At 40.9% G+C, this 22,923-nt stretch overlaps 1 protein-coding gene across 1 annotated transcript in view; it reads left to right on the forward strand.

Annotated features, from left to right (window-relative positions):
- COL4A1 (collagen type IV alpha 1 chain) overlaps positions 1-22,213 on the forward strand; it is a 156,769-nt gene extending 134,556 nt beyond the window's left edge. The window contains exons 41-52 of the mRNA XM_004447022.5: positions 535-585; positions 2,872-3,057; positions 3,714-3,847; positions 5,818-5,890; positions 6,516-6,587; positions 8,175-8,303; positions 9,182-9,280; positions 10,235-10,447; positions 11,826-12,003; positions 16,638-16,752; positions 18,818-18,990; positions 20,808-22,213. Of these exons, the coding sequence (XP_004447079.2) occupies positions 535-585; positions 2,872-3,057; positions 3,714-3,847; positions 5,818-5,890; positions 6,516-6,587; positions 8,175-8,303; positions 9,182-9,280; positions 10,235-10,447; positions 11,826-12,003; positions 16,638-16,752; positions 18,818-18,990; positions 20,808-20,889 (1,505 nt within the window). The 3' untranslated portion in view covers positions 20,890-22,213. The remainder of the gene's footprint in view (positions 1-534; positions 586-2,871; positions 3,058-3,713; positions 3,848-5,817; positions 5,891-6,515; positions 6,588-8,174; positions 8,304-9,181; positions 9,281-10,234; positions 10,448-11,825; positions 12,004-16,637; positions 16,753-18,817; positions 18,991-20,807) is intronic.
- Positions 22,214-22,923: the final 710 nt, after the last annotated feature.

Consider the following 22,923-nt stretch of genomic DNA (forward strand, 5'->3'; position numbering starts at 1 on the left):
CATTTTTACATTCTCTGTACCTTATTTTTATGTTATATACAATCATTTTCCTTTAAAAAACAATTATTATAACAATGCCTACATATCCTTCTTCCTCCCCGTTTTAACTTCCCCTGAAGCCCTTTACTCAGGTTTATGACCTTCCCAATGTCTGCTGCCCCAAGTCTATCCAGCTTCTCCCACCTCCTCTGGGAGTAACAATTAGTTGGTTGGTCATGTGAGAAAAGCCATTTTGTTAGTTACTCTCAAGGCAGTAGTAGGAAATATATACTCATTTATACATATTATTTCTATGAAACACAATAGTGGTTCTGAGCTGAAAGATACTTAAGAAAAAGCATTATAAATTTCCAGCCAGGGGTATTTCATAACAACTGTAGGAATATAATTTTACACTCAAAGTACAAGTGCTTGTTCTCCAAATAGTATATGGTATGGAAAAAGAGGTTTAATACACTTTGTACTGTCCCTGCAGATTGATTGTTTAAGTAAAGAGAAAACTTGCTTCTAACCCTTTTTGACTTTATCTTGTAGGTCTACCAGGAAGAGGGTTCCCAGGATTTCCAGGGACCAAAGGAGAGAAAGGTAATATTTGCTAAGCATGCTCTTCCTTTTCAATGAATCCCTACCACGCACTGTCCCAGCAGAGGAGGCTGGGCGCCCGCGGGACCCAGCCCACCTTTTTTGGTTAGTGAGGCAGCAACCGGACACGAGCTGGGTGCTGAGCCTAGAAGGCGGTGTCTGCCAGGCACGTGTGGCTAAGCAGTCTAATGTATGGATTGAAATGGTACGTGCATACGTGTGGTACGTGCGCTATCAGAAATTCTCTGTTATTTGCCCTTAGTTATTTATAGTTTATTCTATAGGAAGAAACCTCTGTCCTGTTTGTGTTTAGGAAATTAACCAGAATCTCAAAATTATTACAATAAAAAACAGTTGGTAATTATGTGAAGGTAAGACAGGCTGTGTAACAGCAGCCACGGACTTGGAATATCTCACAGCCACCCTGGGCTAAAGAGAGCTGAGTGTTGAAAAGGAACCTGATCCTGCTGCCTCCTTCCTAAGACAACGGAGCACTTTCTGAGGAAGAAAAGGCAGACACAAGTGAACGCAGGCGATAGACGTAGCCCTGTATTCTACAAAAGGCCACAGACAGCCACGCTGCGGGAGCACACCTTCCGCGGGGGTGGGCAAGTGGGTGGCAGGTGGATGGAAGGTTGCTGGCCCTACTGAGAGATTCAGGTCCAGCCTGAGGGTTTCGCAGCGTGGACGGGCCCTGGCTGGAAGTTGGGGAGGGGTGTGGGATGGGTGGCCTTGGCATTGGCCCCTTCTGCATTTTGCCCTGACTCATGGTCCTCCTGCAATCTGAACCTTTGAACCTCTGAAAATGCTCTTCCCGAGGGTGCTTCCACGGGCCTTCAGAGCAAGGAAGAGATCAGAAGTTCCTGTTATCCACCCTGCCGCGTCCTCTTTGTCCATAACTCCACAACCTTGGAAAATCTAACTGACAGATTCTGCCGCCCCGTGGTAGATTGTCATACGGTGCATTGTGGTTTCCATTCGCTGGGGGACTGTACGACAATTTTTAAGATGAACCTATTTCATTCCCTCTTTATTTTTTCTTAATAACCTTAAACTAATCTTAGCATTTTAGTATTTTTATTGGCACATTTTGGGTACATTAAAACTAAGCATTTTTTTCTCTACAGGTTATTTTTTTTAACAGCTTAAGGAATAATTGGTATAAATAAATTGTATATCAGTTAAGGGTACAGTTTGATAAGTTTTAATATTTTTTAAATTTAATTTTGTTTAGTTATCTCTCTCCCTTACCTTGTTTTTTGCACTTGCTGACTGCTCTCTGTGTCTGTCTGTTGTGTGTTCGTCTTCTTTTTTTTCTTTTTTTTAGGAGGCACTAGGCCCGAACCCAGGATCTCCCATGTGGAGGGAGGCACCCAATTGCTTGAGCCATCTCTGCTCCCTGCTTGTTGTGTCTTTCCTTATGTTTTCTCATTATGTCTCTTCAGCTCGTCGTGTCAGTTCTCCATCTTGCTCATCTTCTTTAGGAGGCACCTGGAACTGAACCTGGGACCTCCCATGTGGTAGGCAGGCACCCAACTGCTTGAGCCACATCATCTGCTTCCCCAGTTTGATAAGTTTGACACATGCATACACCCTTGTACTGTCACCACATTCAAGATGGTGAACCTATCTATCACCCCCAAAGTTTCCTCATGCTGCTTTGTAATTCTCTCCTCCTTTCTCTTCCTGTCCCCATCTCCAAGCAGCCACTGATCAGTTTTCTATCAGTGGAATAGCTTGCGTTTTCTAGAATTTTATATAAATGGAATCATATCTGTGGATTCTTTTTAGTTTGAATTCTTCAACACAGCATCATTATTTTGAGATCCACCCATGTTACTGCTTGTATCAGTAGTCCCTTCCTTTATGTTCCAAGTAGTATCCCTTGGTATGGCTAGAACTCAGTTTGTGCATACATTCGCCTATTGATGGAGCAAGTTCTTGTTTTAGCAGAGCAATTGCTTACAGACTTATCTAAGCATGTATTCAAATGCCTTTGTCACAGAAACCTTCTTTTGAAAAATATAAGGACTTAGAGCCAGGTTCTTAGTACGCTCAGCTTATCCTTCTCCAGGCCTGGACATGGTAGGAATCTAGCGTGGTGTTTAATAAAAAAGGAGAGAAAAGAGCGCCAAGCTCCAGTTTGCCTCTGGTGCCTTCGGGAAGCCATCTTTGAGGGACACTGAAGGGTGGGGAGCATTTGACACAGCCTCAGGCCTTATCCGGCTGCTGTGTTTTCCTGTTCTTCCACTAAATTCACCAGGATCTCAAATTGTTTTTATTGTCTAGGTTCAAAGGGAGAATTGGGTTTCCCAGGATTAGCTGGGAGTCCTGGAATTCCTGGACCCAAAGGAGAGCAAGGATTCACGGGTCCTCCTGGGCCACAAGGACAGCCAGGCATACCCGGTGCCCCAGGCCAGCCTGTGGCGGGGCCCAAAGGAGACCGAGGACCTCAGGGCCAACCTGGCCTGCCAGGTAAAGTGTTCAACCAGGTGTCTCAGCTGGGGACAGGGACAAAATTCACAAAGAAATAGATCAGTGCAAAAGATATTTAATTAAAATTTCCAATGAGTTTTTTTCTGGGGGGTGGGGACAGAGAGGATAGAGTTTGTAGCATTTATATTTCTGAAGTTCTTGCAGCTCAAAATTACTTACGGCTTGGAGGATACCCTGTATTTTGGCCTCCATTGGAGGACTGCTTTTCTCAATTCCTTTCTGTCAAGGAATGTAGTAAATACAACCAATAATTAGTGCAGCAGGGGAAAGGAAATTGTTGGAAAAGATTGAATTAAATATACCATCTGCTGTGTCCATTTTAAACCAACACAGCCTTCTAGGGAACCTTTCCTCCCGTGACCAAGATTGCTGTCGTGGCCACCTGAGCATCCCTGCGAATTTTGAGAACTGAGATTGCAGTGTTTATATCAGTTTATATCAACATCCTTTCTTGCCGTTAACCACTTTGTGCCTTCAGCCCCTGCATTGATTTCTTAGGGGCTCATGCCCTGGGACATGGTGCCGTTAGGAACAGCTAGGACGGTTGGGTGGCCGTGATGACAAAGCACAGGTCCAGGCACTCGTCCATAAAATCACCTTCCTCCTAAATGTGTGACTTTTGTCTTTCCCACTAGGGCTTCCGGGACCCATGGGACCCCCCGGGCTCCCAGGGCTTGATGGACTGAAAGGTGAAAAAGGAAATCCGGGCTGGCCAGGAACTCCTGGTGTTCCTGGACCTAAGGGAGATCCAGGATTCCAGGGCATGCCTGTGAGTTACTGATTTCAAGATTTTTTTTTTTGGAAAATGAGGTTTTTCTTGTCATAAAATTACACAGTATGCATATTGTGTGTGTGTATATACATGTGTATTACATACCGAAATCCTTTCTAAATCAGATCTTTCTCTCTTGCTGGCAAGCAGCCATCTTTATTAGCATCAGAGAAGGCAACTATTATAAAATCTTTCACAGTCTAGTTTTATAAGATCTCTTAAGAGGGCAGTTACAATACTGGAAATTGTAGTCAATGCCTGAGTTTAAAAATCTACTTCTGAACTTAACATAAAAAGCAAGTTGATGGGTTATAATCAGTGTTGTTGTGTAAAGAACAATTCTATAAAAGTAGCCCTGTCACGTCTTTTGAATGACAACAGGGCTTGGATTTGAAAATGAACTGGCATTGTCATCAGGGATGACTATGACAAACCTTTAAATGAGCAGTTTTAAATGAGCAGGTCTCAGGGTAAAATAAATGACCAATAGTAGGTTTTTTGTTTATTATTGGGGGGAGAGGGTTGTTCTTGTTACTTTAAATTAACTTTGGACCTTTATAGTACCCAAATATACAGCCATTTTTAGGTGAAGTGATGGTCATGGATCTCGTTTTTGATTCTCAGCTTAACCACATCCATAGTTAAATGGGTTGTATTTGTTAACAGAGATTCTCTCTCTCTCTCTCATTCTCTCCTTCAATCGCACATACACACATACATGGGGAGAGTGTGTCAACGGACATTGAACACTGCAGGAATTTTAGACATATAGCGTCCAGTGATATAGAAGCAAACAATTCTTTTAGAAGTAAATACAGGTTATTCCCTGTTATTTATCAGCAGCACATACATGTTTTGGGGTCATCAGGGCACTTTCTCAAGAATGGACACTGGATGACCAACCTTAGATTTCTAAATACCTAAAAATAAGTGATGCTATTTTACTTCCAAATCAGTGGCATGTGAAATGTTTATGAATAATTACATCACATAGCCTATATGGAGTAGCAGTAATCACTTTGACCCACTCCCATTCCTCAAAGCCTTATGCACTTCCCCCTGCATGTGTATTGTGAAGCTGCAATGTATGTAAATATATTTTTGGGCCCATTATTGCAATATGCAGTTTTCTAATGATGAAAGTCTAGGTAATTTGTCAATTATTCATGTAGTCCTGCTTTTATTCTTCGGAAACATAGAAATATACTTGCCATTTCTGGTACCAATCTCTTTTTCTCTCTCTATGTATATATATGATGTATGCATGTGTGTGTGCATGCTATTTTTGTTAAGGCACTTTTAAAAATAAACAAATCTATATAAGAAACAATACAACTTTTATATGCTGTTACCCATTACAACTATATTGAAATGGCAAGAAAGTGAGAAAATATTTTAAAATACATGAATGTTGATATAATATAAAGGGAAATATCTCCTCCTTTAGTACTTTTTAATCGTCTTTCCAGTAAAAAAAGTAAAAATCACTTTTTAGATAATATCTGAAACCTTTAAAAAACAGTCACTATGCTTAAATGTTGGGAGAAAGCTTTCAAGATAAAGTAGTTTGGTGTTACTTTATTTTTAATCACAGATGGATGTGTTGTCATAACAAGTGTTTACTGAGTTCTGACTTATGTTCAAGGTATTGTGTTGAGGTATGGAAATAGGGGAATGTAAGACCTGAACTGTGTTCCCAAGAAAATTACCAGGTAGATGAACAAACAGAGGGGACACATAGAATGAAGGAAATTGTTTCCATTTCCGGTTTTCCTACTTTAGGCATACACAGTGTTTTCAACCTTCTTTTTACTCATTCAAGAACCTACAAGGTACTGTTTGATTACAAACCTACTTTTCAGAATATCAGGGTGCTTTCCCCAGTTCAGTTCAGATAATTTGAGAGAATTACCGCACATTTCCTGAACACTTTCTAGCTGATATTTCTCTTTTTTGGCTTGGCTTAGGGTATTGGTGGCTCTCCAGGAATCACAGGTTCTAAGGGTGATGTGGGACCTCCAGGTGTTCCAGGATTTGAAGGTAAGACTTACAGTAAAGGAGATGCTGGAGATACATTTATTGATCACTGGAGCTTCCTAACCATGGGTACTTTAATATTGGCACCTCTGGCACAATTATAGCATAAGATTTTGTTTGTTTCAAATTTACACAGGCAATTCTGCATGGTACCCAAATTTTCGCAATCCTGTGAATGGCTGTATAAAGACATTCTTACTGTCTTTTTGAGCCAACGGACAACACATTTACATATCAATGAGAAATCATGGATTTAGGACTTTCATTCCTATATTAATACCTTAAACAAACATTTATTTATTGGGTGCCTACCAGCTTCTAGGTACTATGATCTTTACATATGAACGATGCATAAAACAGCCTTCCAGTATGTCATGGTTTATTTGGGGAGGTGTGTGAACCACATTGTGTCACGTGTCCGTCCAATTATGATCATTTTGCACTTTCATTACATGATTTGAAAAATGTGACTACTTGATTTGAGAAGGAAGAATTTCACCAGAAATTTTACAGATGACTGGATATTCTCTTTTCTTTCACAAAATAGCACACAACTATGTTCACAGAATTTATATGCTTGTATGTAATTTGAACTTACACGTAAAAACAATTTTCTACTTTTGTCTAGGTCAGAAAGGGCTCCCTGGCATCCAGGGGATTAAAGGGGATCAAGGTGATCAAGGTTTTCCTGGATCTAAAGGTAAGAGAATTTGCTACTAGGTAGGTACTTCATTAGGGATTGGGGGAAATAAATAAAACCACTGAACACTCAGGATTAAGATATTTGATTTTACATACATACCATTTCTTGGTAGTTTGTCATGGTCCTTGTATTTGGCTAATCTGACCTTTTTAAAGCAACAACTTGTCTTAAAAGTCAAGTTTGTTAAATCTATGACTGAGATAAATCCAGGTAAGAGGGTCTGGCTAAAATACTAGCTTGACAGACTCAAGTGTCAAAAAAAAAAAAAAATCTGACAGCCTATAAAATTAGACTGAAATCAACCACTCAAAGTTAAAATAGGAAAAGGAGTCAACCCTGCGTATTCAGGATGAATAACACCTGGTTGGACAGGAAGGAGACCTTCATGGGAAAGGGTCTCCCTTGACTGTTCTGCCACCAGTAGCCAACAGTATGAAGTGCTCCAACAAAAGAGCAAATAACTGCAGAAAGAAATAGCTTAAGCACACCTGTCACCCTATTCTACTCTGTGATGGCTAAACCACAGTTCTAGGGTTGTGTTTAATTTTCAAAGCCACGTTTAAGAAGAGAATGACCAACAAGAAGGCACCCGGAAGTAGAAAGTTAGGGAAAAAAGTAGGATGGGGGAAGCGGACTTGGCTCAACAGATAGAGCATCCACCTACCACATGGGCGATCCAAGGTTCAAACCCAGGGCCTCCTTGACCCATGTGGTGCTGGCCCATGTGCAGTGCTGATGCGCTCAAGGAGTGCCATGCCATGCAGGGGTGTCCCCCATGTAGGAGAGCTACTGAGCGCAAAAGAAAGCGCAGCCTGCCCAGGAATGGCGCTGCACACACACAGACCTGACGCAGCAAAACAAGACACAGATTCCTGGTGCCGCTGGCAAGGATAGAAGCGGTCACAGAAGAACACACAGCAAGTGGACACAGAGAGCAGATAACTGGGGTTGGGGGGAGGTTGGTTGAAAGGGGAGAGAAATAAATAAAAATAAACCTTAAAAAAAAAGTAGGATGGGGGAAATTTCATATGTCAAAGAAGCGAGAGAAGTAGGGATGTTTAGCCGAAGAAGAGGAGATGGACGCTGAGACTTCCAGGGTCCCTGTAACCTTTGTGTTATTTGTCACAAGAGCTATCATGCAGAAGAAAAACTACATTTATTCATGATTAAAAAGTTAAGGCTCTTGGCTTTAACATACAGTAATGCAGATTTCAACAAGTATAAGAAAAAACTAACTCCAAGAATTGGAACTATCCAAATAATAAATGGATTGCTTCAAAGAGAAATGAGCTTTACATCACAGGGAGGAGTCAAGTGAAGATCAGATGATAGTCTGTCAGGGATTCCAGAATTCATTGGAAAGTGTACAGTGATGACCCCAAGGTCTCTTCTAGTCCTTCTTAGATTAAGTAATAAAGATGGGCAGATTAAATGTATGCTTTGTGAGGCTCTGATTTCTTGTGTTTTTGATAATGATTTTATTTTTGAGGAAATTATTCAATATTGATTGTGTCTCATATGGGAGTGTCATCCTGTAGCTATTACTGCTATCATATAGGTGAATTATATCCCTTATTCCCACAGGACTTCCGGGCCCCCCTGGCCCCCCGGGTCCTTTCCAGGTCATCAAAGGGGAGCCAGGGCTCCCTGGCCCTGAGGGTCCAGTGGGTCTGAAAGGACTTCAGGGACCACCAGGCCCTAAAGGACAGCAAGGTAAGTCTATGCAGCCCATGCGCGCTTGGTGTGGCGAGTGGTCAGGAGGGAGGCCAGGGGGAGGGCTTCTCGGCCCATGTGCCTAAGATCAAAGTGTCTGGGTGGTGATGACACAAAGGTGTATTTGAATATGACTTTCTTACCTTCCTTCAGTCTTCATTGAAACAAAATTTAATTTTCTGAGTGACCTAAAAAAAAATCCAGAACAAAATAGAGGAAAAGCTAGAGGTTATCTAACTTAACATACCTGTATCCAATTAGAAAAGCATGGGCTAGACAAACCAGAAGATCATCTTTTCCATCTCATAAATAACAGGTGGCAGGAAGCAGCTATCTAGAATTGTAGCAATTGGTGCTTTCCAGAAACAGCCCAGAAGCTCTCCCCAACTGGTGAAGATTTCTGCTAATCTCTGTTGTTCCTGGACCCCCTAGCCGGAAGCCTTTATACTCACTGCAGCTAATCACTTCCTTTCCCAAGCTATTGGTAAGGGGCAGGTGGAAAATAATAGAGAATAAAAAGTATCGTGGAAAGGTGGCATCCATGAAAAGTTAAGTTTAAGGCTACCTAAGAATAAACACACACACAACTTGTCTCCTCCAAAACTATCTGCCAAACAATAACAAGAAACTGGGGAGAACTCAGAATTTAGAAGATCATGCACACCCCCATATGAATATCAATTTGACAATTGCTTCTACAAAGTGTGTACTAGGCTTGCCAGAAAGCAATTCATGGCTCTCTAGGAAGACTCTCATTTGTAGGCAAAGGCGTTCTGATGCCTCTCCAGAGAGCTCAAAAAGTCATTTCAAAAGGAAAGCAAAAGATACATCCTCCTGCTATTGAGCACCAGTTCATGAATTCTTTTTCTTTGCTTCAGGTGTGACTGGATCGGTGGGTTTACCTGGACCACCAGGTATTCCAGGGTTTGATGGCGCCCCTGGCCAGAAAGGAGAGACAGGGCCTTTTGGGCCCCCTGGTAGGTTGCTGTGTCCTTCCAACCTAATTATACTCTATCTTTTGGTTAGAAGCAGTAGGCCCAGGCATGTGAAAACCTGCAAAATAAAATTTAAAATGTCACTTAAAAGATTTCCAAGAAGTCTGTTTCTTAGAAGAAATAAGATCATATATAAGAGCAAAAGGATTGTCGTTTTTCTTCTGTGTAGAGAGATAGATGTTGGTCAAAGCACACATTTTTCAGATGTCCTGGAAAGGAGGCCAACAGGGGAGGCTCTATGTGGTTTCCTATGAGGAACGGGGGCTGCAGCTACAAAAATTCTGTGTCAGCAGAGGATCAGAGAAAGTAGAACTGAAAGATAATAATGTTAGCTTTGGCCTCAGGAAGCAGGAACTCACTTAAATATCCCACCCACAATGACCATACTATTAAAGGCTGAATTTGACACAGAAGACAGGGGCATCAGCTAATTGAACAAAGATCACACCCAGCAGAATGTCAGTGAATGATGTTGAATGTGGCCTCGTTACCCAAGGGAATAGAAGGACAAACACATGGTGGCTCTGTTTCCATATGCAGGCTTTGGGGATGCTCACGGAGGGGAAATGAACTTAAACTGAGGTTGTTTTATTAATTTTCTAATCATCCTCCCTTAGAGGAGCTTCAAGATTCTGTCTGAATAGATGTGCCCATAATCAAGGTAGAAAGCAATAGGTTCGTTCATTGAACTAAACTTACTGAGCATCTGCCATGCACCGGGCACTGTGCTTATAAAAAAATATCCTGAGGTGGTATGTAAAAGGACAAGACAAAATAGCAAGAAGGAGGTGGGTTTTTGTATTAGTCTTTCCTTTTACTGAGTACATTTTGGTAATGTGAAAATTAAAAAATATTTTGAAATCTTTTGAGACAACCGTTGTGAAGTCTCTCAGGGAAACCTGATTATAATGAGGGAAACTGTCTTCTAACTTACAGGTCCAAGAGGGTTTCCTGGTCCGCCAGGCCCAGATGGCTTGCCAGGATCCATGGGCCCACCAGGAACCCCATCTGTTGATCATGGCTTCCTTGTGACCAGACACAGCCAAACTACAGATGACCCACAGTGTCCTCCTGGGACTAAAATTCTTTACCATGGGTACTCCTTGCTTTACGTGCAAGGCAATGAAAGGGCCCATGGCCAGGACTTGGGTAAGACATCCCCAGACTGATCTATTCATGCAACATAGATTTATTGAGTGTGTGGTGTAGCACTGTCCTTACTTCTGGTCCTGCAATTTAGAGTACCACTAGAAACAATATTATTTGTATAAATGAATTATTATTAGTATAAATGAATCATTTAAAAATGAATCATCAATTTAATAGCTACCATATAACTAAGGGGAAGTCAAGAAAATGTAAAGGCTGAATCTTTGAAGTTTTTTAAATGAATAAAATATTTGAACATTTCTGCAAATGTTCATGTAGGATCAAGATTCCTAGAGGGGGGATATGGACTTGACTCAATGGATAGGGCATCCACCTACCACATGGGAGGTCCGCGGTTCAAATCCCAGGCCTCCTTGACCCGTTTGGAGCTGGCCCATGTGCAGTGCTGATGCACTCAAGGAGTGCCCTGCCACGCAGGGGTGTCCCCTGCGTAGGGGAGCCCCATGTGCAAGGAGTGCACCCCGTAAGGAGAGCTGCCCAGTGCAGAAGAAAGTGCAGCCTGCCCAAGAATGGTGCTGCACACACAGAGAGCTGACACAAGATGATGCAACAAAAAGAAACATAGACTCCTGGTGCCACTGATAAGGACAGAAGCGGTCACGGGAGAACACATAGCAAATGCACACAGAGCGCAGACAAATGGGGGAGGGGGAGGGAGAGAAATAAATAAAATCTAAAAAAAAATTAAAGATTCCTAGAGGGCACACAAAGGATTTCAATGATATTCTTAAAATAGGGCAGCTTAACTGTTGCTCTTCTTAAAAAACATCTGTGTTCTCCTATCCAGAATTTCTCTAGATGGTCTAAACACTGTCCCTCTGTTAGTTTAGACCAACGGAAAGTTACATAGCTGTCCTTATTATCTTTGTCCCCTGCAGATATCTTCCACCAAATTATGCTTTAATATTTATACCCTTAACTTTTATTGAGGTTACAAACAGTAGGTGGCTATATAAAGAGGATCTCTGCATTTTCTGCAAAACTGTTGCTGAAGATATTGTCCAATATGTTGCTTAATATCCATTGTACCAGGATCCACGTGCTAAATGCCTTTTAGAATTCAGTTCCAGGAACTGATTTCTCTCTGTTGGTTTGTTTCTTTTCATCAAAAATGTGCTACATGATCCTTACAGTTTTCCTTTGGCCTTGATTATATGGAATTCATAATGCTCATTTACAATAATATGAGTCTATTTGGTATATTTATTTCCTTCTTTTAAATTTCAGTATTCCCATTTTAGTAGTTACATTGTGTACACGTTTTTCATGATTAGCTGTCATAAATCCATTTTAAGTAAAGGTAGATTGTAAATCATAAGGAAAACAACCATGCAGTCTTCTCTCGCTGTGCTTTCAGGCACGGCGGGTAGCTGCCTGCGCAAGTTCAGTACAATGCCCTTCCTGTTCTGCAATATCAACAACGTGTGCAACTTTGCATCCAGAAACGACTATTCCTACTGGCTGTCTACTCCTGAGCCCATGCCAATGTCCATGGCACCCATCGCTGGGGACAATATCAGGCCGTTTATTAGTAGGTGAGTTGAGCCTCTTTTGTTTGTACAAAACAGTCCATCCCTCGTTACTCAGTTTAATGTGATATCCCAGCTTGTAACAGAAATCAATCACAAACTTAAGAAAAATCCACTACCTTCCTTAAAAATTATAAATCCAGGCAGGACAATCCCCGCTTTTGAAACAGAATCCATATTTTTATCTGACTCACCTGAGTATTGTCTCAGTACTGCCTACTGAGATGTTTTTCTCCTAATCATCCCCCTGTGACATTATAATACCGCAAAAATACCATGTATCTGTTTGTGTATTATATGTAGCTCTTTGCTCTTTACATTCAAAGATTTATACATAAAGATTTATATAGAATATGAATGTTTTGCCTCCTCCAACCAATTTTTGCCTCCTTGGGGCACAAGTGTTCCCGTCGAGAATGCATGTAGGAAACTGACTGACCTCCCAGACTGAATGCTTATCTATGCTAACGTATGGGGTTAGGCCTTAGGGTTCACAGTCGTTTGCCTGGTAGGAGGTAAAATGAGAAATTGAAATGATTATGACTGAAAAGTACCTGAGAGTCCTTTCTATGGCTCTTTCCTTCTAATTAAAAGTTGATTCCTTCACTATACCCAGAAATGAGGGAAAGTGGCAAATGAACAAATTAACCTGACTCTGAAGCTATTCTACAATTTCACTTTTCACACACCAGGATAACAAAGGATGAAGAGAATAATAAGTCGGGAAAAGCTTACCTCAGGAAAGTGAAAGTGAGAAAGAGCTAAGTGTTCCTATATTTCCTTTAAAGAAATAAGTGGCTCTTGAATATGAAGCATGAGGTAGCTCTATTGGTCTATGAAGAGCCCCTGCCCCAAGTCAAAGGGAAAGGAGAATGAGTGCTGGGAGTCGCCCTCAGCGCTCCCGCAGGGCTGCAGGACGGTGGTCATGGACGAAGCTCCCGTGTCACTGGGGATCATTTCCTAATTGGGAGAAAGAACAGGACAGTTGTGGTGCCAGTGGACTGAGCACTGGTGAGGCCAGGTTCTGGCAGATCAAGCTTTCAGAAGACAACTGGACATGCAGGACTCTGGAACAGAAAGGCTGAGAGATGCCTATTAAATAGGAAAATCATACGTTTTGATTGCCTTACCTTAAAATATCTTCTGACAGCTTTCTATTATTATTTTTTTGCACTGTAAGAAATTTTACTTTATGGTTCTTAAAATGAGAAAGACCTTTCGTTACACTGTCAGAGTCACATCTCAAAATATAGACGCATTACTTTAGAGTGTGTCATTGAGTGCCTATTGACTGTTCTATTTTGAGACTTTTTTGCTCAGAACCATGTGTGATGCACTGGAAAGGAAATCAATAATGTCAGTGTTTGTTTCTTTAACTCCCTTTGGACAACAAGGTAGAAAATGAATGTTCTTTCATATATTTTTCTTATTTACCTCCTTTGGTTGAAGAGGCCTGAGCTCTGGCGTACTGTAGGAATGTGCGAAGTACCTTACCGTGAGAAGGCTGTACCTTACCGTGAGAAGGCTGTACCTTAGATAAAGTCTTCTCTGTGGACACATAACTTTCAGTAAGACACTTCAGGTTCTTTACCCCAGTACTTCACATTTCAGGGTTTTACATCATTCTGTCAGTAGCACCATAGAAACTCAGCATGAAGAGATTTTCCAAGTCATGCCCTTTAAGCTGGCTACAAGTTAATCCACAGATATCTTTCATTTCTCTTTGCAGGGTTGCTGCCCATTTCTCCTTGTCTCTGAGCATGCAGGTTTCCATGGTTATTTTGAGCAGTTTTCTATAACCTGTCAGGACTTCCAGGCTCTTTTGGAGGTCTTCTCTTTGGGGAGGTCCTAAAGGGTCATTTTAGAAACAGTTAATAGCATAAAATCCTTCATTTAAAGCAGAAAAGATAGTAACTTTTCTGCTTTCCTTCTGGGGGTTGGACAGAATTTTCTAAGCACATTCCAGTATTCTGCAGACAAGAGTCATAAAACTGATTGTTTAGTTGTTCTCGTGGCAGGAGTACTAGTTTGAGAGCAAAGAGAACTGAGTTCTAGTTCTGACTTTGACACAACTAACTGTGGTCTCAGTTTCTTCTACAAATAGTACAGGCATTGGACCATATGAATTTTAAGGAACTGTAAAACTTCCTTAGATCTGTGACTGTCTTCTCTAACCACCTATCTGATGTGGGGTCAGGATCACTCTCTGTCTATACCCGCTTGTATCCATCTGTCATACAGAAAGCCTGACAAAAATAAAACTCTTCCTTCCATGTTTTATTTCTGGTTCCTGTATATGGTAGGCAGATGGTGGCAGATGTATAAGGCCAATTTCAGTAACTGTTGTTTAACTGAACCTTTTAATTCATCTGCATTTGTGTGAGTAAAATAGAAAATTGCACACAACACACACACAAGTCCACAGAAAAATCAAATGACTAATTTGGTCCCTCCTCCCACTCTTCATCCATTTTCATGTAAATGTTCCAGCATAACTAGGTGTAATTATTAACAGCATTTATAGTCAGTTATCAGCATTGTTAGCACTCTGTTCATTTTGTGGCTTGAATGCAATTATTTTACTGCTTGTGTTCAATTTTTTCTTTTTTTTAAACAAAACACTATCCTACCCACAAGGGTTCCCTTAATTGAGAGGATCTTAGTCAGAACACTGTGCACTATTTTAATTTATTCCGGGTTGCAGGTCCAGCAGCTGAGCTGGAGCCAGCCCGATTTGGGAGGTGTCCTGGCCTTTGGATTGCTCTTTGAGAGTTTCTTCAGCAACAGTAGGCCCGTTGAGGGCGCCGGGCCTCGAGCAGCTGAGGCCAGGGCCAGGGCTTTTCCGCTGGACCATTGGGCTCAGGTCTGGAATAAGTTTCCCAAAGAAGACTTGCATGGGCATTCAGCTTCAAAGACAAAACCTGCATTAGTTATTTTAATTAGTCCAGTTTACTTCTTATATTGAATATTATTTAGTTTAAACCAACAATTCCACTCTGGAAGTGATAATGTTAGAATTTCACTGTTTTTTTAAGCATTGTTTATTTTTGCTAAAATACATGCTCATTGTCACAAAATCAGAAAACAGTGAAATACAAAAAGGAGAAAACCAGTCCCTCCCAGCCCCAGCCCCTCCCCACTATTCCATCTTGACCATCTGATTCTTTTCTTACTACAAAGTACATGGCTAAATACCAAGTGTTGGACTTTTTTTTTTTTTTTTTGGAAGTACCAGGACTGGGATTGAACCTAGGACCTTGTATGTGGGAGGCTGGTGCTCAACCATTGAAGCACATCGGCTCCCCTGAGTTGGCCTCCTTGTCTGTTTTGCTCATTGTTTTGCTCATTGTCTGCTCTTTGTTTTCTTTATGAGGCAATGGGAACCAAACCTGGGCCCTCCGGTGTGGGAGGTGGATGCTCAACTGCTTGAGCCACATCTGCTCCCAGGGACTTATTTTTGAAATAAAGTTTTAGTACTGAGAAGGGCTTTTAAAACCAAGAAGGCTCCAAGGCTTAGAGTCTAAACAATAGGCACATCATCCACTTAATGTGTAACTGAACCAGGAGAAGAGATTGACTGAAAATAAGGGGAAGGAAGCGGACTTGGCCCAATGGATAGGGCATCCGCCTACCACGTGGGAGGTCCACGGTTCAAACCCTGGGCCTCCTTGCCCCGTGTGGAGCTGGCCCATGTGCAGTGCTGATGTGTGCAAGGAGTGCCGTGCCATGCAGGGTGTCCCCCACGTAGGGGAGCCCCACGCACAAGGAGTGCACCCTGTAAGGAGAGCCACCCAGCATGAAAGAGAGTGCAGCCTGCCCAGGAATGGTGCCGCACACACGGAGAGCTGACACAAGATGATGCAATAAAAAGAAACACAGATTCCAGTGCTGCTGATAAGGATAGAAGTGGTCGTAGAAGAACACACAGCGAATGGACACAGAGAGCACACAGGGGGAGGGTACAGAAATAAATTAAAAAAAATAAATCTTTAAAAAAAAATAAGGGGAAAACGAACAATTATCATATGACCAGCAATTTTATTCATAGGTATATACTCTAGAGAAATGAAGGAAGTATGGGCTCAAACAGATACTTGGTACACCAGTGTTCATAGCATCATTATTTACAATAGCCAAAAGGTGGAAACAACCCAAGTTTCCATAAATGATTAAACAAAATGTGGCCTATCCATTTGGTTGAATCCCTTTCAGCCGTAAAAAAGAATGAAGTTCTGCTGCAACATGGATGAATCTCAAAATCAGGACACTAATTGAAAGAAACCAGACACAAAAGGAAAAAAATATATATATATAATTCCACTTACATGAAATATCGAGAATAAGCAAATTCACAGAGCTAAGAGGCAGACTCGAGATTGCGAGGGGCTGGGGGAAGGGGATATTATTGCTTCTTGGGTACAGAGTTCATTTGGGCTGATGAAAGTTTTATTGAAGGAAGGTGGTGATGGTAGCATAACCCTGAAGATGTAATTGATGGCACTGAGTTGTACACTTAAAAATGGCTAAAAGGGCAAATTTTATATTGTATGTATACATTAACAAAATTTACAAAAACAAATGGCCTCTGCCCTACGCCCTCCTGTTCCCCTGTGCTGAGTGTCTGCCTCGTGCCCTTCTAGGTGTGCGGTGTGTGAGGCACCTGCCATGGTGATGGCCGTGCACAGCCAGACCATCCAGATTCCACAGTGCCCCAGCGGGTGGTCCTCGCTCTGGATCGGCTATTCCTTCGTTATGGTGAGTGTTTGGGGAAACCCTGAGCCCCACCATCTTCTCTGCCCGAATGCCACTTAGCCTCTCGAGTCCTCTGGATCGCACTGCCTCCATCTCTCTTCCCTCACTTGAATGACCCCCTTTCCAAAGCATCCCTGGGAGCCTGGCCTGCTCTGCGTGGGTCGGCAGTGCTCTCTAGTGCCCAGTCGCAACCCTCCTCCTGCTCCCGGAGGTGCTGCCCTGGGATTGAAGTAGAGAGGATGGGAGCATCTTCTGAGAAAGTCGGGGCTAGGGCCTCACTGCCTTCCCACCTGCTCCACTCAGGTGCTCAGTAGGCCTCTTCCCAGCATGCCATGCTTTCCTATAGCCAAAGCCTTTTGCAGGGAGGGACACATTTTACTAAACATACTCCCTTGAAAGTAGAACGCTTGACTCGGGATTGGCTAAAGCATGGCTGTCTCCTCTCAGCAAGGCAACAGCCCTTTGAGAGAGTCTTCCTGATCCACAGGATCCTGAGTATCCTATGACTTTTATAGGAGGTGAAGATTGCTCTCCTGTCACCCAGCCATCCCAGATGTTAGATTCTCCCAGATGTTCCCTTCCACTGAAAAGCTAATTAAAACAGGAAACCCAATACCTATTTCGGATGTCCATTGTGGCATCCTATTTTATTTTTTTGTACTTTTAGTTTTTATTGTCTTAACTTAAAGTATCTATTAAATATATTAAAAGCCCTGAATTTGTAAGATCAGGGTTTTACTGGCATTTGTCAATTCCAGTAAATGACTCTGCACACGTCTTCTGTACCACCATCGTAAACCTGGCAGCAGCTTCACACCTACAGTGTGGCCAGTTTGATCCCCAATGATTATTAGTCCCTATGATTTGATTAACAGGGAAAGTAGACTCATAACTATGTTGTTCTGCTGTTAAAATTTTTCCAGGAAAAAAGCTGCCAGGAATTAAAATACTCATATATGTATTCAAGTTTGATCAGATGATTTGCTGAGTTGATTGTACTATATTAGACTCTTAAACAAGTCCAAAGAATTTGCAAAGAAAAATAGCAAGTTGTATGGATAAGTTTAAATGCTGCATTGTGGCTTCTTTATCAAGAAAGTCAAAAAGTTGGAGATACAATGTTGAGAAATCGAGACTCTAACAATGTTATAAAACATACAATTTTCACTATAAAGTAGACTGGAGTTTTTTACTCCATAATCACAAGAAATACTAAATGGAATATGTGTCAGTATGAAGGAAAGGTTCACTGAGCCAAGGTGTAGAGAACCACAGGAAAGCCTTATCCCTCATCCTAATGTCATATAAAAGTCGATTGCCCATAATGACTCAAAATCAAGAGCTAATAAGCATAGCAATGTTCTGGAGAACATAATAACTTTCTTACCAGTAAGATCTTACCATCTTACAATATTAATTGCAGTTGCTCAACCAGAAGTCTCAATTCCCATGTAGTGTGCTGCTCTGGTCAGATGGCACAATAGTTTCTGCAAACAGGGATGGATTTCCAAGGCAAAGAGCACACACATCTCTACTGTCTTACTGACAAAATCTATTTGAAAAATGGAATAATCTTTCATCACAGTTGAAAGAGTAGCTAGGGAATGTAAGAAGAATAATCAGATTTTAACACATGAAGTATTCAGATGACAACTAAGAAATATCAGGTAGCTCATGTCCTGGGTTAGAAGAAATTTGTGTTGCAAAAACAAAACATAACAAGAAAAACAGACATAAAAAGGACAGCATTTCTTTCAATTCTAATAAGCTGGCCTGGCCCTCTACTATTTTGGCAGGAGCTGTTAGCTGGCATTTGGGTGTGATGCAAAGTAAAACTATGTCCCAAGTCTGTGAAAGGCCAAGTGCTTGGAGGGGTGTTTATGCACAGAGAGAGTCACCAGGTAACCACACGAGGTTTAGGCACAGAGAGCGTCACCCAGTAACCACGGAAGGCCGGGGCACATCCACTTTCCAGAGAGGAGCACCCTGGCTCCTTCCTGAGGAGCAATCAATCCTCTGGTCTTTGAGCAGGGAATTCTCTGACTCACTGTTCCCGTTTGTTCTCCAGCACACCAGTGCTGGTGCCGAAGGTTCTGGCCAAGCCCTCGCATCTCCCGGTTCCTGCCTGGAAGAATTTAGAAGTGCCCCATTCATCGAGTGCCATGGCCGTGGAACTTGTAATTACTATGCAAATGCTTACAGCTTTTGGCTTGCCACCATAGAGAGAAGCGAGATGTTCAAGTAAGTTGGAACGACCCTCTCTTGTAGGACCATTTGTTGCTTTTATTTTCAACCATCCATGATCCATAATGCCTTCGAGCACAAGTCTCCAAAAGAGTTCTGATAATTATGAATGCTTCTTCTACTTGTAGTAAGAGTATTTGATTTGGGCCTGGGCAGATAACTGAGATGATTTTTAAGGCAATTTTGGTGATATGTTTAATTCTTCCACTTATTGAATTCTTGTGGGGAGAGAAAGTCATCTTATGTTTATCCAGGTGAATCCACAAAAATTCAATTTAAAGCAATTAAATATCTTCTACCAGTAAATGTTTAAAATACTGTATATTTAATAATCAAGAAATGGAAAGGGAGCAGAATTCATTTTCAAAGCTCTCAGGCTGAATTTAATGTACATGTTGTGTGATTCCTGAAATAAAAGATTTTTGTAGGGCTGTGCAAATAAAAATTAATTTAGTACAAACACAACTAAAATTGACAGGGAAAATCTTTCTTTTTTTTCCAAAACCAAAATTTTACCTTTAAAGCAACTGTCCCAAGTGGCCAATAAACTTATTGGAGTTAATTTGGAACCTGGCCCAGTCCCTAATGGACAGTAGCACATAATGAATCCTCTATCCTTTATTTAGTACCAGCTATAGCTACCACCAGGGCAGACGCAGGAGGCTGATGGAGCTTGAACAATTACTTACTGTTCATTCCAGAAATAAGTGTTTCTCACCCCTGGAGATAAGCCTTTCTGTCTTTATCTTTTTGGAGAGAATTATGTAGCAGTGTGCTATGATCCTATTTCTTTCTAGCTTAAATCACAAAAGGTAGAGTAATATATTCACGATTTATAATTCTTTAAGTATCACAAATGTACCACTCTGCTATTGATAGCTATGCAAGCCTTTTTAGGCTACTGAAAAATTGACATAAACTCTACTGAAAGAATTTAACCATTAGCTAGTGAAATGAGCACCCTTTGTTGATCTCTTAGCTGTTGGGGATTCCTGCAAATAACTAAAATGTCTTCTTAAATGAAATTAGGTAAGCTCCCACCAACTGAAATAAGATCCCATACCTTACTTTGAGGATACTAGAATTTGTACACACACACACACAGAAAAAGGTAAAATAAACAGCCTTGATTTTAGGGCAAAGTAATCTTATTATATGGGTACTTCAATTTTCATAGAATCTGGATACTTACCTATTTTAGTTCAGATTTCACTTTTCTACCAGTCAAAAATAAGTAGAATTTCTAGAATCAGGGAAGCAGTGGGACACAAAATGCCTTCCTCTTTCCTTGGCCTCATATCATGCCACCTGCTTATAAATCCTTCAAAACTCTTTAAGTATTTTGAGATCTATTCATTTATTCCAGATTTGTTACTCATTACATCACTGAACAAATATTTAAAAAACACTTATGTGTGGATATTTTCTTCTTACCCTGGAAGAATTTTTAGTGTAGGTGAGGAGAGAGAAAACAAGAAGTTAAATTAGAGTATCGGGAGCAGGGGTGGCAAAGCGAGACATGGTTCAGGTTTCAGAGCTGAACAGGTGTGGGTGCCTTCAGCTCTGCCCTAGCCAGCTGTGTGGATGTGAACAAGTCCTTTAACCTCAGGTGCCCCAGCCTGGGAGTGCAGACAGTAACTTGCAGCCCTCCAGATATTATAGAGGTTAGGTGTGGAAAACACCAGGCAGGTTGGGGCCTGAGTACAGGCGTCAGTGCTGATCTGATAGCTGGAAATATTTGAGAAGGGTAGGAAGGGTGAGGAGCCCCCCTGCATTTCTGATGACCAATGGCTTATTTCCTTGTTGTGTTTTAGGAAGCCTACTCCGTCAACCTTGAAGGCAGGGGAACTACGCACCCATGTTAGCCGCTGCCAAGTTTGTATGAGAAGAACATAATGAAGCCCAGCTCTCAGCTAATGTCACAATATGGTGCTATTCCTTTTTTTTCCAACAGCAGTGAACCCTAGAAATATATCCTGTGTACCTCACTGTCCAATATGAAAATAGCAAAGTGCCTTATAGGAATTCGCATAACTAACACACCCCGCTTTATTGGCCCTCTACTTGCTGAAGGAGAAAAAAGACAACCATAAGCTTTAAATATTGACTTACCAAGTGGCACTTTTGATGAAATAAAATATAAATATATTCTATCATACAATGTACTGATGTGTAAAGTGAAAGCTCCATCAGAAAACCAAAAGGTGCTAGGAGGTATGCAGTGCCTTAGATACTGTTTGACCCCCCATTTTTCATTCTTGTAATATAATAGGTTAATTTTTCTCCCCCAGGTATAAATGTTTGTTACTATCACTGTCTAGCTGTTTCAAAATTCAGGTCCCTCGGTCTGTATATTGTTCCTGTACAAATAATAGTAATGTAAAGACAGTTTTGAAACTCCACATGGAATTAGAGACTCAATAGCCATATCTTCCAACCCCCAAATATAAATTTATGTCTTTCTGCTCTGTGTGGTACTATGCAGCTGCTTTTGCAGAAATCACAACTTTCCTGTGGAATAAAGATGGTCCAAAAGTCGTCAGAAATTAAATATATATATTTTTTAGTAATTTATATAGAAGTCAGCAATTAGGCAAATCGAGTTTCAGTTTAACTTCCACTGTTAAAATAAAGCTTATGTAGTTTTCTTCCTTTAAAAGATTGTGTTGTCCTTTAACATAGGTTGTTAACACACTAGGGTATCGAATGTGAAATAGAAGTTTTCGTTGTTCACTTCCAAACCAAAAAATTGTGTATTGCTAAAGAAAACCCAGGTTCATGAGAATGGTGTCTATGATAGTGAAACATGTACTTTGAGCTTATTGTTTTTATTCTGTATTAAATATTTTCAGGGTTTTAAACACTAATCACAAACTGAATGACTTGACTTCAAAAACCACCACCTTAAAAGGCCTTCATTTATTACTGTGTTTCATTCTTCAGTCTGGTGAGAAACCCAGCTCTGTTGAATTAAAATAACAGTAGTTGTACACATAAGCACATTCAGGCCACTTGCTTGGTTTTCCATGAGCTGTGTTCACAGACTTCAGCGAGGAAAGGGATGGATTGCAGGAGGGCAGAATTGGACCACTGTGCCTGAAATGACATTTCATTAAAAGTACCCAAAACTTTTTAAAGACTACTAAGGCCTTTTATGTAATTTCTTCAAATGTGTATTTCTTAAGAATTCAAATTTGTAATAAAACTATTTGTATAAAAATTAAGCTTTTATTAATTTGTTACTAGTATTGTCCCAGAAGCAGTAAAAAAAAAAAGTTACCGCACAAGTCTCTAATAAATTTGTAAGCTTTGCATAATACCTTAGATAATTTTTATTTTGTAGTTTTTCTAAACAAGAGTCATAGACTGGGAGCAATTACAGGAATTTTAGTACCAACAGAAAAAAAAATTGGTCTGTCTCCCTCCCTCTCTCCCTTCCTTCCCTCTTTCCCTTTCTCCTTCCTTCCTTCCTTTCTTTCCTCCTTCCTTCCTTTCTTTTAGTTATCCATCTATCTAGCCACCCGTTCCTTCATTATACATACATACTGAGGACTTACCTTTTGCCAGGCACTGGTTTTGTCCAAGATGAGTAATATACCTACCCTACCTTTAAAAACTGGTCCATTGGTTAGAAATGAGATCATAGCTATGCAATAGATAAGACAGGGAAAAAAGGTTGGATTCTGAGTCTTATTTGACATGGCAAGGAAAATAGATGGCAGATTTGCTTTTTCCCTAGTAATTTAAACTTCATTTTAAATTTGATCAAAATATAGCTTATGGAGGCTGAGTGTGAAACTGAGTACTCTAGGAAAATTTCTAAATATTGAAACATTCCTCTTTTGGTTCTTGTTGTCTTACCTGATAGAGCTATAGTGAGGATGAAAGAGGATAATTTATGAGCAAGATCAGCACAGTTCACAGGAGATA

The sequence above is a fragment of the Dasypus novemcinctus genome, chromosome 15 (genome assembly GCF_030445035.2).
Source record: "Dasypus novemcinctus isolate mDasNov1 chromosome 15, mDasNov1.1.hap2, whole genome shotgun sequence".
In the NCBI taxonomy this organism is placed as follows: Eukaryota; Metazoa; Chordata; class Mammalia; order Cingulata; family Dasypodidae; genus Dasypus; species Dasypus novemcinctus.